The 14,998-nt window shown below is 55.5% G+C and overlaps 1 protein-coding gene across 4 annotated transcripts in view; it reads right to left on the bottom strand.

The window, feature by feature from the left end:
- Nucleotides 1–14,998, bottom strand: part of COL27A1 (collagen type XXVII alpha 1 chain) — a 158,039-nt gene that overhangs the window by 46,017 nt on the left and 97,024 nt on the right. For all 4 annotated transcript variants that reach the window (XR_005235389.2, XM_007968312.3, XM_037984064.2 and 1 more), the window contains 7 exons: nucleotides 9,794–9,847; nucleotides 4,064–4,117; nucleotides 3,503–3,547; nucleotides 3,361–3,405; nucleotides 3,001–3,054; nucleotides 1,871–1,924; nucleotides 909–962 (listed from right to left, as the gene is read on the bottom strand). Coding sequence is in view for 3 of the 4 variants with exons in the window: in XM_007968312.3 (XP_007966503.3) it covers nucleotides 909–962; nucleotides 1,871–1,924; nucleotides 3,001–3,054; nucleotides 3,361–3,405; nucleotides 3,503–3,547; nucleotides 4,064–4,117; nucleotides 9,794–9,847 (360 nt within the window). In the remaining variant the exon portion in view is untranslated. The remainder of the gene's footprint in view (nucleotides 1–908; nucleotides 963–1,870; nucleotides 1,925–3,000; nucleotides 3,055–3,360; nucleotides 3,406–3,502; nucleotides 3,548–4,063; nucleotides 4,118–9,793; nucleotides 9,848–14,998) is intronic.

Below are 14,998 nucleotides of genomic sequence, written 5' to 3'. Positions count from 1 at the left end.
AGATTCAGGATCTGAAGCTGGGCAGTCTGGCTCCAGGAGCCTTGGATGCAACAATGGCAACCATGTGATTTTACTCTTCCTTGAGACTTGCGGAGAAACCCACACGAGGAGGAAGCCCTAAATGAGCAGGAATAAATGTCACCTGCCCCCTGCATAAAGGCCCTAAAAGGGTCTTTCTTATTGGAGAATTTTCAAGCTATATTCCCTGCTGGTGTCTAGGGACACAGAAGGAGGGCAGAGCTCTGAGCCTCCAGCCCTGCTCCGGTGGAAACAGTCCCACTTCTATCAGTTTTCTATGTGGGCTGGTTTTCTTCATTGGAGTCTGAGCAAAGGATTTTGGGACTAAGCCAAGTCTGACAGCCCCAGGCCTGGTCCAACCCCCTCTTTGAATGACAGGGAGACTTAGGCACAGAAGCGGGTGACTGGACTCAAGTCTCATAGCCCCTCTGCGGGCTCCCCTGGGTCCTGCCTCAACAATGTCCGTGGGCTAGCCAGCATCGCTCCTCAGCTCTGGGGCCTCCGAGGGGAACAGCGTCCTCTTCCAACAGCAGCAGAATGGGGAGGGGGTTCTCCCAGAGCCCAGGTATCAATAGGCACCTGTTTCTTAGCAGGTAATGAGAGGCACTGGCACTGAGATGCAGATGGTATCGCACGAGGCCAGGAGGTACAGCCACCCCAGCATGGAGGCAGGGGCAGGTGCCTGAAAAAACACTGGCTGGCAGGGGACACTGGTGGGGGCTCCACACTCCACTCTGGCCCTGACCAGGCCCCACTCCCCAGCCAGGAGCACAGAGAACCCATTATCCCAGCCACAAGAAAGGCCCATTTCTCTTCCATGGAGAGGCTGTGGCCGCCAGCTGGGAGCTGGTTTCAACAAGTCATTTTTCTCTTCTTTCATCCCACCTCACCTTCATCCCGGCTTCCCCAGGAAGGCCCGGTTCTCCCGCTGCACCCGGCGGCCCCTGCAAGAAAATGCCATTGGTCCTTCCTAGAGCAAGAGCTGCCCCCTGGTTGTAAGCAAGGGGGTAACTGAGGCCCAGAGAGGGCAAGAGACACACCCAGGGTCACACAGCACAAGACATGCAGAGGTGGGAGCAGCCTGTAGCTTCTTGGAGCCTGGAGCTGGAACTAGGGGGCTGGGGGTGGACCCAGGCTGGCTGAGCTTTGGGACTACCCAGAGGCTTCTAGAGCCTTCTCCCAACCCACGAGTGTGGTTTACCACACTAGAAGGCCCTTGGCAAGCAGAGGGAAGAAAATGATTCACATAAAGACGGGGGAGGAAACCATTGGATGCTGTGCTTAGGGCCAAGTGATTCTAACCCTTCTCTCTACAGCTGAGCCAGCATGAGGCGGGTGGGAAGCAGCCCTGAGTTATCACCATGGGCATGACTGCAGCCCTTGCATAAACCCTGGGGCTTGGTTTTTCCCTCCAGATAAGTCAGGGGTGTCTGAGGCTCCTTCCAAGTTCCTTGCTACATAAACCTTGGGGGCTGGATCGACAGTCAAACCTCTGCTGGGGCAAAGTCCCAGGAAGGTTAAGGTTGGAAAGCATCCATGTTTCCAGTGATGCCCAAAGAGGCAATGCCAGCCCCCACAAGGGTTCTGGCACCTCTGCATCCCATACAATGTCCCTGGACTAGGAGCCCAGCTCCTCAACCTATGCCACCAGGATGGATCTACCTGGTGGTAGATCCTACCAGGATGGACGCCTCTCTGCCAGGGCGTCCACCCTTCTCTGAACTACATGGTACATGATCATCTCCCTGGGCCAGGACAGGGAATGGCAAAGAGGCTCCTGGGGAGGAGGGAAGGGAAGGGCTGATACATCCCCAGCAGCATCATGGGACAAATAAGGGTCTCTCACACTCACCTTGGGTCCCATCTCTCCTGGAGGCCCAACTGGCCCCTGGGGTCCCTGAGGGCCCTGGAAGACAGACAGACACACAGACAGTTGGGAGAAGCCAGCCTGGGCCCTCTTTGGGATCTGGAGAGGTGAGTGAGGGAGCTGACCCCCAGAACTGGGGACTCTGAAGCACACCCCTAGTCTGCCCCAGCCACACCGAGGGTCCTGGTGTCTGCAGCCCCCTCTTCACCACTGGTATGTGTCATGCTCCCTCCAACACAGCTGCACACTCTCCTATTCACCCACCTAAAGCCCAGACGCCCTCCCTGATCAGAAACCTCCTAGCTCTCAGTCCTGCTCATCCGTTGCCCCTGCCTGGAATGTTCTTCCACCTCGGATCCATGTCTGGAAACCCCCACCCCCAGCCGACCCACCGTTCAAAAGGGTCATTCCTTGGGCCTCAGGATGTGGGAAGGCAGCAGTGGCCTTGAGGATGGGAGCCTCCTGTCCTCCCCTGCCCTGTGCAGGAGTCATCCTCCTAGTGCCCTGGAGATTCTGTCCCCTCCCTGCTCTCTAGCCTCCTCATGGGGCTCCCGGACTGTCCCCCTACACCTGTCCTTCCAGGGACATCTTCTGGAAAGCAAGTTGATCGGCCTTTCTGCCTCAAGCCCTTCCATGGCTCCCTGTTGCCCTTGGGACAAAAAGCATACTCTCCCCGTGGCCTTGGGCGCCTGGCGCCTGCTGCCTCCTCCTGCCCTTTCCGAGGTCCCACTTTCCACTCCAGCCATGCTGGACTCTGTGGTTCCCAGTCAGCTTGTTGGTTTACTCTTATCTTCCCTCCCTCCCTCCGTCCTTCTGCCTTCCACTGTGCCAATCGCTCCCCATACATTTTCGCATTTCATCTTCACGACAGAATGGCAAGGCAGAGACAATCACCCCCATTTTCCTGGCAAGAAAACAGGCTGGAGGCCAAGTGAGCCGAGCCTCAAACCCAGAACTCCTGGCTTAGCGCTCGCCACCAACCCCAAGGCCTGGCCCACCGGGGGCTTAGAGGCCAGGCATGGTCCCTTTCCAACTCTTCCCCTTATCTGAGCACCTGGACCACATCCCCAGGTGCCAGCGGCAAAGAGGCGGAAGAGGGAAGGAAAGGTTCTTACCGGTTCTCCTGGGAGGCCCTTGGTGCCTGGGGGGCCTGAGGGACCCGGGATGCCCTGCAGAGACAAGGCAAAGGTGACCTTAGGCCCTCCATGGCCTTCCCTGCCCTGCCTTGACTTCAAGCAAGCCATCCTAGTGTATTTGGGTCCTGTCCTCCCCCACCGGGTGACAGATGGGAAGGCTGAGACCCAGAGAAGAGGGGATGTGCTGGAGGGGCTTCAGTGCAGGGCAGGTGGGCAACCAGAACCTTCAGGGTTTCCACAGAAGGATAGGAACTTGGTAAAAGTGGTTATTATCTGCACCCCCGCCCCCGCCCCACCAAAAGCCCCATGTAGAGAATTTCAAGAACTGGTGCTACTTACGGGAAAGCCTCGCGAGCCCAAGTGGCCTCGCTCACCAGCCACACCCTGGAAGCACATGTGGGGGTCATTACAGGCTCAGATCACAAAGCAGGGAGCAGGGAGGGGGCCTGCGGCTGGCCTGCTTGGCCTTGGCCTGACATACCTGCTGTCCAGGCCGGCCCGGTCTGCCCTGGGGTCCTGGAGGGCCCTGTAGGAAGCAGAGCACGTGAAGGTGGGAGAGGGTGCTTGGGAAGACCGTTCCCCAAAAAGGGAGCCCTCCACATGGGAGATAAAAGGAACCCGTTTGAGGCCACGGAGTCTGCCCCCTCTCTATGGCGCAGATGGGAAAACTAAGGCCTGACAAGGAGAGTGGCTCGCCACCGTCACCAGCTGCTCCAGGTGGAGAACCAAGGACCCCTTCCTAGGGATGGGGCTGCCAGAAGCAGTCTCGACTGTCAGGGGCCTGGTGGGGTTTGGGGTCTGGGGAAGGGGTCCGAGGACATGTATGATCTCCCTCCTCCTTTTCTTGCTTTCTCTTCATTGGGCTTGCAGTGGGGAGTCAGGAGGAGTGGAAGGGCTGACCTCTCAGAAAGCGCCCTGCAGCCTCCATGGGGCTCCCTTCATTGTCCCTAAGGGGCGTTGTTCTGAGGAGATGTGAGCCTTGTTCATGATTCCTGACCCAGTGTTGGAGGAGTGAGGAAGGGCAGGCCCTGGGGGTCAGTACCTTCAGGCCCCTGGACCCTTGCTCCCCAGCTGGTCCGTCCGGTCCTCGGGGGCCCTGGAATAGGAAAAAGGGACTAGCACACTGGACAGCAGGGGTCTCCCTCGGGCCGAGAACCAGGAGGGCGGGGTTGCTCTGAGCCTGGGGCCATCCCCTGCACAAGCCCCGGCCCCCTCCTCCTCCCACTTCCCACACACTCCCCACTGAGGTGGTCACCCTCGTGCGGCACCTTCGAAACAGCTCTGCAGAGGCTGCAGCATGAGTAGACTCAGCTAGAGGCTGATGTTTCCAAAAGGGGGCTGGGGCACTAATAGCCCTGTTCAGAGAGACCTTGGGGGTCACCCAGCCAATCCATTTCACAGACATGGAGACTGAGGGCCGCAATTGAGTTACACGTGGCCACGTCCACACAGCCACCTCTTCAGACTCTGCTGCCATGTGCCCTTCCCAGAGCACACACGGGGCAGAAACAGGTATGTGAGTCACAGCCCTTGGGGGAAACTGACAGAGCAGGACCTGGGAAGAACCTGCATGTCCTTCCCAGATGCGTGGAGCAGCCCTGTCTCTGGCCATACGTACAATGAATGCAGCCCTGTTCACAGAGGAAGACCTGCCATGAGGCAGGGGCAGGCACAGGGCAAGACTGTGCACGAGGGGGTGGGAGTCAGGCTGCAGCTCCCTGGAGCCCTGGGCCCAGGCCTGAACCCTGACACAGGAGTCTTGGTCCCTGATTGCTGGGAGACCCCAGGGGCAAGTGGAGTCCACCCCCTACCCCACTGCACGGATGGGAATACTGAGGCCCAGCCAAGGGAAGTGACTTAGTTAAGGTCCCTAACATTAGCTGCTCTCATCCCCCATGTGGGCTCCACCCACTGCCCCATGTGTGTCCCTCCAGGGGCACTCCCACAGAGACGCAGATGGGCTGGGGTCTCCTGGAAAAGACCCGTGGAAAACAGAGCGGGCTGTGTTCTCTAGGGAGTCTCAAGCGGTCTGTCTTGGGAGGACAGGAGTATCCTGTGGAGGAGGCCGGCCCATCCTAGCCCAGGAGCCCAGGGGACCAGCCCGCAATACTCCCCCAGATAAAAGGAACTGGAGAAGTGTCTAGGTAGGGGAGGATGGGGAATGAGAAAACTAAATGAAGAAAAATCATTTAAAAATAGAACAAGGAAGGCCGGATACAGTGGCTCACGCCTGTAATCCCAGCACTTTGGGAGGCCAAGGCGGGCGGATCATGAGGTCAGGAGTTCGAGACCAGCCTGACCAACATGGTGAAACCCCATCTCTACTAAAAATACAAAAATTAGCTGGGTGTGGTGGCGTGTGCCTATAGTCCCAGCTACTTGGGAGGCTGAGGTAGGAGAATCGCTTGAACCCCGGAGGTGGAGGTTGCAGTGAGCCGAGATCGTACCACTGCATTCCAGCCTGGGCAACAGAGTGAGACTCCATCTCAAAAAAAAAAAAAATTTTTCAATGAATAATTGGGCCAACAAAGTGAAAATTCCACTTCTCAGCTGCCTGGATCTCCCTATGCTTCAATCTCACACTGCAGCCTTAAAGAGCACCCCACTGATCAAATAATCCTGAAACAGAGAGCCACTGGGCAAGGCCAGGGCTCAGCTAGGAGATGCTGTTCTCAGCATCCCCAAGCCCAGGGCCTGGGGCCCATTGTGGGGTCCAGCCCTAAGCACTGGGCTGCTCAGAAAATGTGTCTGGGGACAAGTGACTGCTCCTCCCTGAGACTCAGTTTCTTTTTTCTGAAATGGGCACAAGAAATCTCTCCCTCAAGACAGGAGGCGATGCCCACAGGCAGCTCAGTGCCTGGCATGCAGAAAGTGCTTAAGAATGGCTAGTTCCATCCCTGCCAGGCTCTGCCAGAGGAGGCGGCAGGCTCCCCAGAGGCAGGGACATAGGAGCGGCTTGGGGAATCTGGGCTCAGTCCCTTCCTCAGGCAGTTCACACTATGCTGTGCAAAACCAGTTGAGAGTTTTCACAGATTCAAGCTGAGGTTTGATGAACTCCTAAACAAGCCGTCTCTAGTGGCCATTACTGGGCTCAGGTGCTAGCCCTAGCCTGTTGCTGGTTTGCTGTATGACCCAGAAAAGCCCCATCTCCTCTCCAGGCCTCAGTCTCAGGCTCACATGGACACTGTCACACCATGTTATTAGACTTAACACCCATGATCCATAAGCACAGGCCTGGCGGAGCTGGAGCCTTATGGGGTGGGGCCGTGTCAGGTCATGGGAGCTGGGACAGGGGCTGGGTTGATGGCAGATAACTGAGCCCTCCTGAGGGATGATCTCTGACTCTGGACTCTGTCTCTCACTGAGACATACACCTCCCTGGAAAGGGATAGCTCTGGGAGGGGAGTGGAGGCTCAGAGGTGTTGAGGGCTTGGCCTGAATCCCATAGCACCCTATTTATCCCAGGAATCAAAGGCTTTCAGGGAGAAAGGTTAAGTCATTAAAAAATAATAGAGCAGAGCAGCCCCCGCAGGAGCAGTGAAAGCTGTTATCCTCCTTTTACAAGGAAAGAAACAGGCTCAGGATGGTGGTGAACTTGCCTATGGTCACACAGCTAGGAAGTGAGGGGCCAGAATTTGAGACCAAGTCAGCAGGACATCCATTTTTTTCACCGCTACCTGTCACTGTTTTTCAGAAAGAGAGTGAGCTCCCCGTCACCGGGAGTATACAAGTCAGGGCCCAGAGGAGCCTGCCAGGAAGGCTGCACACTGGGACGTGGTGTTGGAGAAGACAGTGTCTAAAATCCCTCTTATCTGAGAGAACTCACTATCCCAGCAGAGCACCAGGGAGCCCGGGAGAAGCTGTCCTGGCTTAAGAAAGAGGAGGAAGCAGTAGTGGGGCCACCAGTCGCCCTGTCTCCCCAACTCCACAGGGCAGGGAGAGGGACGAGAGCAGCCATACACTCTAACCCTTGCTCTGGGCCACTCAACAGTTCATCCTGCAGGTCCCCTAGTCCTGCCGCCTACTTCCCTAAATGAACCCGGGCAGGCTCACTCCCGCCCCGCCTGCTGGAGAGAAGCCTGGGTTTCTATCAGAGCCATGTGTCTGCTCTCCTGTATCTGGTCCCGAGGAAGATGTCTGTAGGCAGGTTGGGGGCTGCCCTCCAGCCAGGCCTAGGGTCAGGCTTGGTGGGGAGGAGCTCCTGCCTGGGGCAGAAAATCTGGCCAACCACAGCTCTTGTGAAAAAGGGGCCGATGAACAAGCGGGAAGGAGCACGTGCTGCCACCCTGCAACAGGTTCAAGGTGCTCAGGAAGTGACTGAATCCCCGCAGCCAGCCCACCAGCTTCGTTCTGTTGCTCACCCATTTTACAGAGGGAGAAGCGAAGGCTCAGGGAGGGGAAATCAGTGGCCCAAGGTCCAAGATCCAAGAGGATTCAGGCAAGGTCAGCTAAGCTCTAACACCTACAGGCAGGAAAAGAATTGGCCCGAGGCACTGCAATCTTGGGGTCCTTACGACCCCCTCAGAAGGAGAAATTAAAGTCTCTCACCTGAGCAGGTGGGAGAAAGGCTCTGAGAGGTTCAGAAACCGGCCTGGGGTTCCACAGCTGGGAACCGGGGGTGCTGAGACTTGCTGTAGGCCCATCTGACCCCAGAGTCCTCATTCTTTTCACTGGGGCTGGTGGGCCCAGGTTCTAGTCAGCATCCTCACCAACAACAGAGGACGAGAGCCTCCCTTGCCTCTGGCTATGAACCCTCAGTGCTCATTCTTCCTCGGGTGGGCAGTGGGGGGGGACAGGGCAGCAGGGCCCGTCCTACACATAGGTGGGAAAGCAGGCAAGGCCTTGCAGACCTCCAGGCCCATCCCCCTTGGCACATATGGGGAAACTGAGGCACAGAGAGCCACAAGGCCTTGCTAAGGGCACAGGGCAAACCAGGAGCTGATCAGGACTTGCCCAGAGTCAAGCTCTTTCACAGGCATGGTGGGTGCCTCTGTAGGTTCCCCACCCTCAGTCACCTCATCTAGGAGGTGGCGAAGGGCAGCATGTTCGGCAGGAGACCCAGGGGGCCGATCTCATAGGTTGTGCATTCCTGACAAACCCAGTGGGGAGAGGGACTCATGTTCCTGATGCTCCCCTCCCAGCTGGGAGACTTTGACATGGTTGGAAGCCTGGATTTCGGAGCCCAGTGAGTTGAGGGGATCTGAGCCTTGCGCCTGAGGCAGGGCAGGGGGCTTGGGTCCACGTAGCTCACCCTCTAGGGAATCCAGCTTCCTGGGGCAGGAGGGGAGGTACAGAGGGTCTGGATGGAGCCCGGCTGCCCTTGGGCCAGGGCCTGTTTGAAGAGACCCAGAGGACATGGGCACCGGAGGGAACCTGCCGGGCCAGAGGAATGCCTTTTAATCTTCCCTCTTCCAGGCCGGCTGCTCAGGCCATCTGGTTTGGGGGAAATTGTAAAACCACTTGAAATCCAGCCAAGAGGAGAATAATAATCACAGATCACCCATATGGAGCTTGGATATCAGGCCTGGGCTGCCGACACTACCTGCATCATCTCACTTTCTCTTTACAATAAGGCTGCATGGCCCCACGCCTGTATACCTATTGGTGGCAGACCATCCTGTCAACCCTCCCTGTGTGATTAAAAATAAGGCTGAATTCAGTAGGCAAATGAGCCAGATTCCCTGGGTTCAAATCCCAGCTCTGCTACTTTTTAGCTGTGCAACTTGAGGTAAGTGACTCAACCTCTCTGTGCCTCTCTGGGAGTGGAGTGGAGGCTTGGAGGTGTTCAGAGCTTGGGCTGAATCACATAGCACCTAGTTTGTCCCAGGAATCAAAGGCTTTCTGGGAGAAAGGTTAAGTAATCCAATAATAAAATCATAATAAATAAAATAAGAATACAATGGGAATGAGAATAGCACCTACATGACAGGGTAGCGTTGAGGATTAAATGAGTTAATGTGTGTGACAGACAGTGTCTGGCATAGAGTTAAGTGCTGGCGATTACTCCGAGCGACGGTGCTCAGGACAGCCCTGTTTAAACCCCCCTGTAGCCTCCCACTGCCCTTGGAATATAGCTGTGGCTTTTGAGGCCCTGCCTCGCTTGGTGCCTGCTAAGTCCCGGCCCCATCCCTCTCCCTCATCCCTCTGTTGACCCTGAGGATCCCTAAACATCCACCTCCTGTATCACCTTCGGGCTTTCCCCTGCCATTTCCCTGCCGGGAAGCTGGCATCAGCTCAAGCACTGCCCTCTCCTAAAGTCCTTCCTTAGTACCCTGCCCAGGTAGGGTCCTCCTCTGGGCTTCCGGGCTGCTGGTACTTCCTCGGTCCATGTGCTGATGACCTGTATTTTATCACCTGCGTCTGCCAAGTGGTTTGATTCACTTGTTGACTGACTCACAAGGGCAGGCAGGAGTCATGTCTGTCCTGTTCACCACAATACCTGCAGAGCCTCCAAGTGTCCGCCACAGTAGGCGGACACACAGTAGGCGCTAAATAAGTGCTGGTTGAATACATGAATGAACAAAGAGCTGGTACCAGAGAGCCCGACTGTGCCTGGTGGATAGCAAGGCTCAGACATGAGTTGGAAAGAGGGGTGGGGTCCCACCCGCAGAGCCAGGTCCAGGGTGAGCCTGGAACCTTGCCTCGTGCTGCAAAGGTCACAGATCCCAGAGCTGGGCTGGGGGCAGAGACCAGGCAGTCTCTGGCAGGTGGCCCTGTTCCAAGTGTGCCCTCTCCCTCTGGCATCAGCCCCCAAGAGCTGGGCCTGACTTACCCGACGTCCCTTTGCTCCCCTCATGCCTGGTGGGCCTCGAGATCCTGGAGGACCCTGGGAAGAGGAGAAGGAGTTTAGAGAAGCCCCTTTTTAGGAAGTGAGAGCACATAGTGGGGCTGGGAGTGTGGGGCAAAACTTGAAGGCCTGCAGCCCTCAGACAGGCATGTTCAGAAACTGCCAGGGCCCCAGCAGCCTCCACATGGCAGGACTGAGCACCTGGCTCATTGGGGAAAGCAGCAGGCGAGCCACAGCCTCAGACACAGCCAATGCCCTGGGCTATAGGGGGGATGGGCTTCAACCTTTCCTGGGAGTCTGGGGAGTGGGGAGAAGCCTCCCTGCATAATATTTTCTTCTCCTTTTCCTCAAAATCAGTAATGAGAAGATACGACGCCATTCATTCATTCATTTATGTATTTATTGAGAGAGGATCTCACTCTGTGGCCTGGGCTGGAGTGCAGTGCAGCCTTGAGCTCCGGGGCTCGAGTGATCCCCCCGCCTCAGCCTCCTGAGGAGCTAGGACTGCAGGCATGCACCACCATGCCCAGCTAATTTTCTCATGTTCGTGGAGACAGGGTCTCACTATGTTGCCCAGCCTGATCTCAAACTCCTAGACTCAAGTGATCCTCCTGCCTCAGCCTCCCAAAGTGCTGGGATTACAGGTGTGAGCCACTGCGTCATCTACAATGACATGTATAACAAAAGGTCTCCTCAAATCCTCGTCTACCTTTCTCTCCCCCATCGCAAAGGCAAATCTGGTGACCCAAGTTCTGTCCCTTGCCTCCACCCTGACACCCAACATTTTCCTGAATATTTTCCCCCAGGGAAAAGAGGAGGAGGAGGAAGAACTGAGAACACAGGCCCGGGGTGAGCTTGGGAGGCAGAGGGAGCAGAGTGGGAGAGGATCAAGAGGGAGAGAAGGAGGGGGAGAGGCAGAGGCAGAGAAGTGGGTGGGGTGGCATGAGAGGGGAGCAAGGCCCAGCCACAGGCACATGCGCAGCCATCTCAGTTTTGATGAACAGACAAGAGGAGCAAGAGAGGCAGGTTGAGAAGGCGAGGAACCAGGGCCAGTTTAGTTCTTGGAATTCTCAGCACCTGGCCTGGCACAGGTGCATGACGGACACTCAGGAATCTGTTGAATGAACAAGGAGCACACGAACCGAAGAGGGCAGAGGGCGGGAAGGGAGGGAACGCAGGAGAAGATGGGAAGCAAGCCACGCCTTACCTAATGTCTCCCCCACCCCCACCCCAATTCCAGGCCCAGCTTAAGAGACCTCAAGCGGCAACTTCATCCAGCGGCCAGCCAGGACCCTCTGCCAGCTCCAGGAGCCTCCCAGCTCCTGCAGCGATTCTCGGACTGGGTGTGCTCCTTTTGCAAGGCAGAGCCAGCCTCGTCCCTCCTCTGAATACCAGGGAGAGGCCCAGCCTCATTTGGGGCCTCAGAATGAACTCTTGATGTTCCCATTTCCCTCTCCCCATGGCTTCCAGGGGTGGGAACCCAGCCGCTATCACCCGGCAGACCCTCCAACAGCTGCTGCGGAGGGGCTGTTGTGAGGGGTTGGGTCCCAGGCTGACCGTTCGTCAGCAGAGCAAGCAGGGTGTGGACCCGGGCTTGGCCCCATAAAAGGCAGATCTGACTCCTGGATGGTGGAGAACACAAAGACTGGGTGAGAATGGGCCATTTTATAGAGTGATCTCAGAGCTCAGAAGGCATGCAATGCACCGCTGGGAAATTTCGGGAGCCAAGTCTCTACATCAAGGCATAGATTCCTGAAAAGATCAGGCTGTAGCACTGGAGAACCTGTGTTCACATGCCAGTTCAGTCACTTACTAATTGTGCCATTTTAGGCATGTTACTTCAACTCACTGGGCCTCAGTTTTGTCATCTATAAAATGGGGATAGAAGAGTCTGCACCTCCTAGAATTTCTAGAAGATGAAGTGACAAAGTCCTCAGGAAAAGGTAGCTGCCTGCTCTCGCAAGGCAGGAGGAGGTCAGAATTGAATGCTAGACCCAACTCTGGTCACTGGGTGACCCTGGGCAGGTCCCAGGCCCTCAACCCCAGCCCCAATAATGGGGATAATAATCTTGATGGATCTCAATGTGCTATCGGACAACATGGAGGTGAAAGTGATTGATAAAGTGGGAAAATGCCAATCAGGTGCGAATAACATCACCAGAAATGTCACTTTTAATGGTAGTAGCCTTACTAATAATAGTGGCAGCTATCATCTCTAACAAATAGTTATTACCACTCATTAAGCCATAGTTACGCAGGAGGGTTACGAGGCCCCACATCATGCAGTGCACCATTTCTCATGACAATCTCATACTGCAGGTGGCATCATGCTGACTTACAGATGGGGAAACTGAGGGTCTGAGAAGCTATGAATGTTGCCAACAATCCCACAGCTGGCAAGTCAGTGAGCCAGAATTTCACCCCCATGTATCTGATTCTGAAGGTGGTTTTCTGGGCCTCTGTGTTAGCCAGCTTCCCCAGTGTCACTGGGGGCAGCTCACTGGCCAGGAGGAACCCCAAGACATCCGAGAGACCAGCTCCATACCATAGCAGCGGGGGGCCATGGCAACCTTGGGATCAGAAAGCAGCAGCAAGTGACCATCTGATTTCACCAAGCCTGAGTCACCCACTGAACAGGGGGAAGCACGGAGGAGATGCGGCGGGGTGGGAGGCGAGTGGAGCCAGGGGGCGACGGATTCAGAAGAGGCCTGTGCCGTGTTCTTCTCTGCGTCGGCCTGAATATCCCCACTCTTTCCCCATCTCCCACCGGCCTTCTATTTTGTCCCAGTGACTCCTTTCCTGGCTTTCCTCCTCCCACTAGACAGATGGGGAGACTGAGGCCAGGACGGCTGAGGTTCAGGGGTGCCGGGGGTAGAACTTGATGATGTACCCCCAGCAACCTTGCACTCATGCTTCAGCCCTACTCTGGGCACCCCCCATGCTGAGGGCTCCAATCACTCCATCTCTGAACACTGGGAGGGAGGCTGGGCCCTTGCATTCCAAGCTGGGTGCCTCGGCCAGCCGTGCCAGCCCCCCGACCAGAATGCTGGTCCTCTGACTCCCTGCTTCTACCCCAACAGTCCCACTTCCACATTGCCAGCTCCTCCAGCCCTGGGCCAGACATGACTTTTCCTCCTTCTCATGAGCAGGGCAAAAATATGTCACTGGGAGCCCACAGGGGCGCTGGCTTCTGCTTCCAACTGTGCTCCTCAATGAACGTTCCGACTTGTCCAAAGAATCATGAGGATGGACAGAGTCCCCCCGTGCTGGTGCCTTCTCCTCTGGATGACGGTCACCTATATCCAGGCCTCTCACCCTTGGACTAGTCCGTCCCTCTCCCTCCTCAGCCCCTGGTGTGGCCTGGCACAGAGTAGGTGCTCGATAAAATCTGTTAATGATGGAGAAAGTTTATACTTGACAGCCCCCCCTAGACAGTGAGGGTCTTAAGAGCTGGATCTCTTTCTTACCATTTTTGTACCTCCAGGGAGGAGCGTATGCTAGTACACAGTAGGTGCATGAAAAAGTGTAGGAGCTGCGTTGGCCTTGCTTCCCTAATCATGGTAGAGAACCGGTTTATGCGAGCTTCCCTTGGGTTCAAACCATGAAAGGCTTCCGGGTCCTTCCTCATCAGACTCCAGGAAACTCCTCAGTCTGGGCTTTGGAGACACCCAGGCAACCTGAGCTCATTGCCCCTCAGCCCCACCTCCGGATCTGTGCCTGGGCTGGTCCCTCTACCCCCACAACCTCCCCACCTCCCCGAAGCCCACCTCGGACTGGGTTCCCAGCCCTGAGCCCTGGCTTTGGCTGAAGCAAATGCCCTTTCCCAGTTTCCATCCTCCATTGGCAGAAACTGAGGGATCTGAAGCAGGTTCTACCTGCTCCAAATGAGAGCAACTCCACCTCCACCCTCTGCACATCACCCCTGGGGAGGAAAAGGGGCTCCTGAACTTGAGTGCTCCTGGCCGCACCCTTCCCCTAGCTCTCCCAGCCTCTCCCACCACTCTGCCTTGAGAGCCTCAGGAATATCCCTGCTTCCTCAGTCATCATGAGAAGCCCAGGCCCCTGAGGACCCTCAGCTCTGTTTGTCCAGCATTTCCCATCTTCATGCCTGCCTCTTCCATAACACACATCACTTATTGGGTTCTATCTACCCTGCCCCTCATACCAGACTACACGCTCCAAAGGAAGGGCCCATTTTCTGCCTTTCCTGCTGCCACATCCCCAGCTCCTGGAACTGCCGAAACCCCATCTCTACTAAAAATACAAAAATTAGCTGGGTGTGGTGGCACACGCTTGTGATCCCAGCTACTAGGGGGGCTGAGGCATGAGAATCTCTTGAAACTGGGAGGTGGAGGTTGCAGTGAGTGGAGATTGAGCCCCTTCACCCAGCTCCTGAAACTCCTCACAAGCACTTATCGCTCAGCAACTGCAGAGTGAATGAGTGAATGGACAAAAGCAATAATGCCGCTAATAACCAAAATGCTCCCAAGGAACAAACACCATTAGCCCCATGCTTCCATTTAACCCACACGATCACACTATCATGACCATGATTATTTTTTCTGTTTTTCAAATGAGCAAAATTCAGGCTCAGAGAAGTTAAATGATCTGCCCCAGGATTACAGTCAGAGAGTGGTGTAGCTGGGATTCTACCCAGGTCTGTCTGATTCTGAGACTTGAACTCCTAACCCTTATTCTTTTTCCCTCTTCTCTTGTCTTCTTTCTCTTCTCTTCTCTTCTCTCTCTTCTCCTCCTTCCTTCCTTCCTTCCTTCCTTCCTTCCTCTTTCTTTCCCTTTCTGTCTTTCTTTCCTTCTTTCCTCCTTTCTTTCTTCTTTTTCTTTCTTTCCTTTCTTCCTCCCCTCCCAGCCTCCCTCCCTCCTTTCTTTTTTTCTCTTCCCTTCTTTCTTTCTTCCTTCCTTCTTTTCTTTTCCTTTCTTTCCTTTCCTCCTCCCCTCCTGCTCTCCCTCTCCTTCCTTTTCTTTTCTCTTCCCTTTCCCTTTCTGTCTCTCTTTCTTTCTTTTCTTTCTTTCTTTCTTCCTTTCTTTCTTCCTCCCCTCCCTCTCTTTCTTTCTCCCCTCTTCCTCTTTCTTTCTTTCTTTCCCTTTCTTTCTTTCTTTCTTTCTTTCTTTCTTTCTTTCTTTCTTTCTTTCTTTCTTTCTTTCTTTCTTTCCTTCTGTCTCTCTCTCTCT

Source organism: Chlorocebus sabaeus, chromosome 12 (genome assembly GCF_047675955.1).
Source record: "Chlorocebus sabaeus isolate Y175 chromosome 12, mChlSab1.0.hap1, whole genome shotgun sequence".
In the NCBI taxonomy this organism is placed as follows: Eukaryota; Metazoa; Chordata; class Mammalia; order Primates; family Cercopithecidae; genus Chlorocebus; species Chlorocebus sabaeus.
This window is presented reverse-complemented; position numbering and strand designations above follow the sequence as displayed.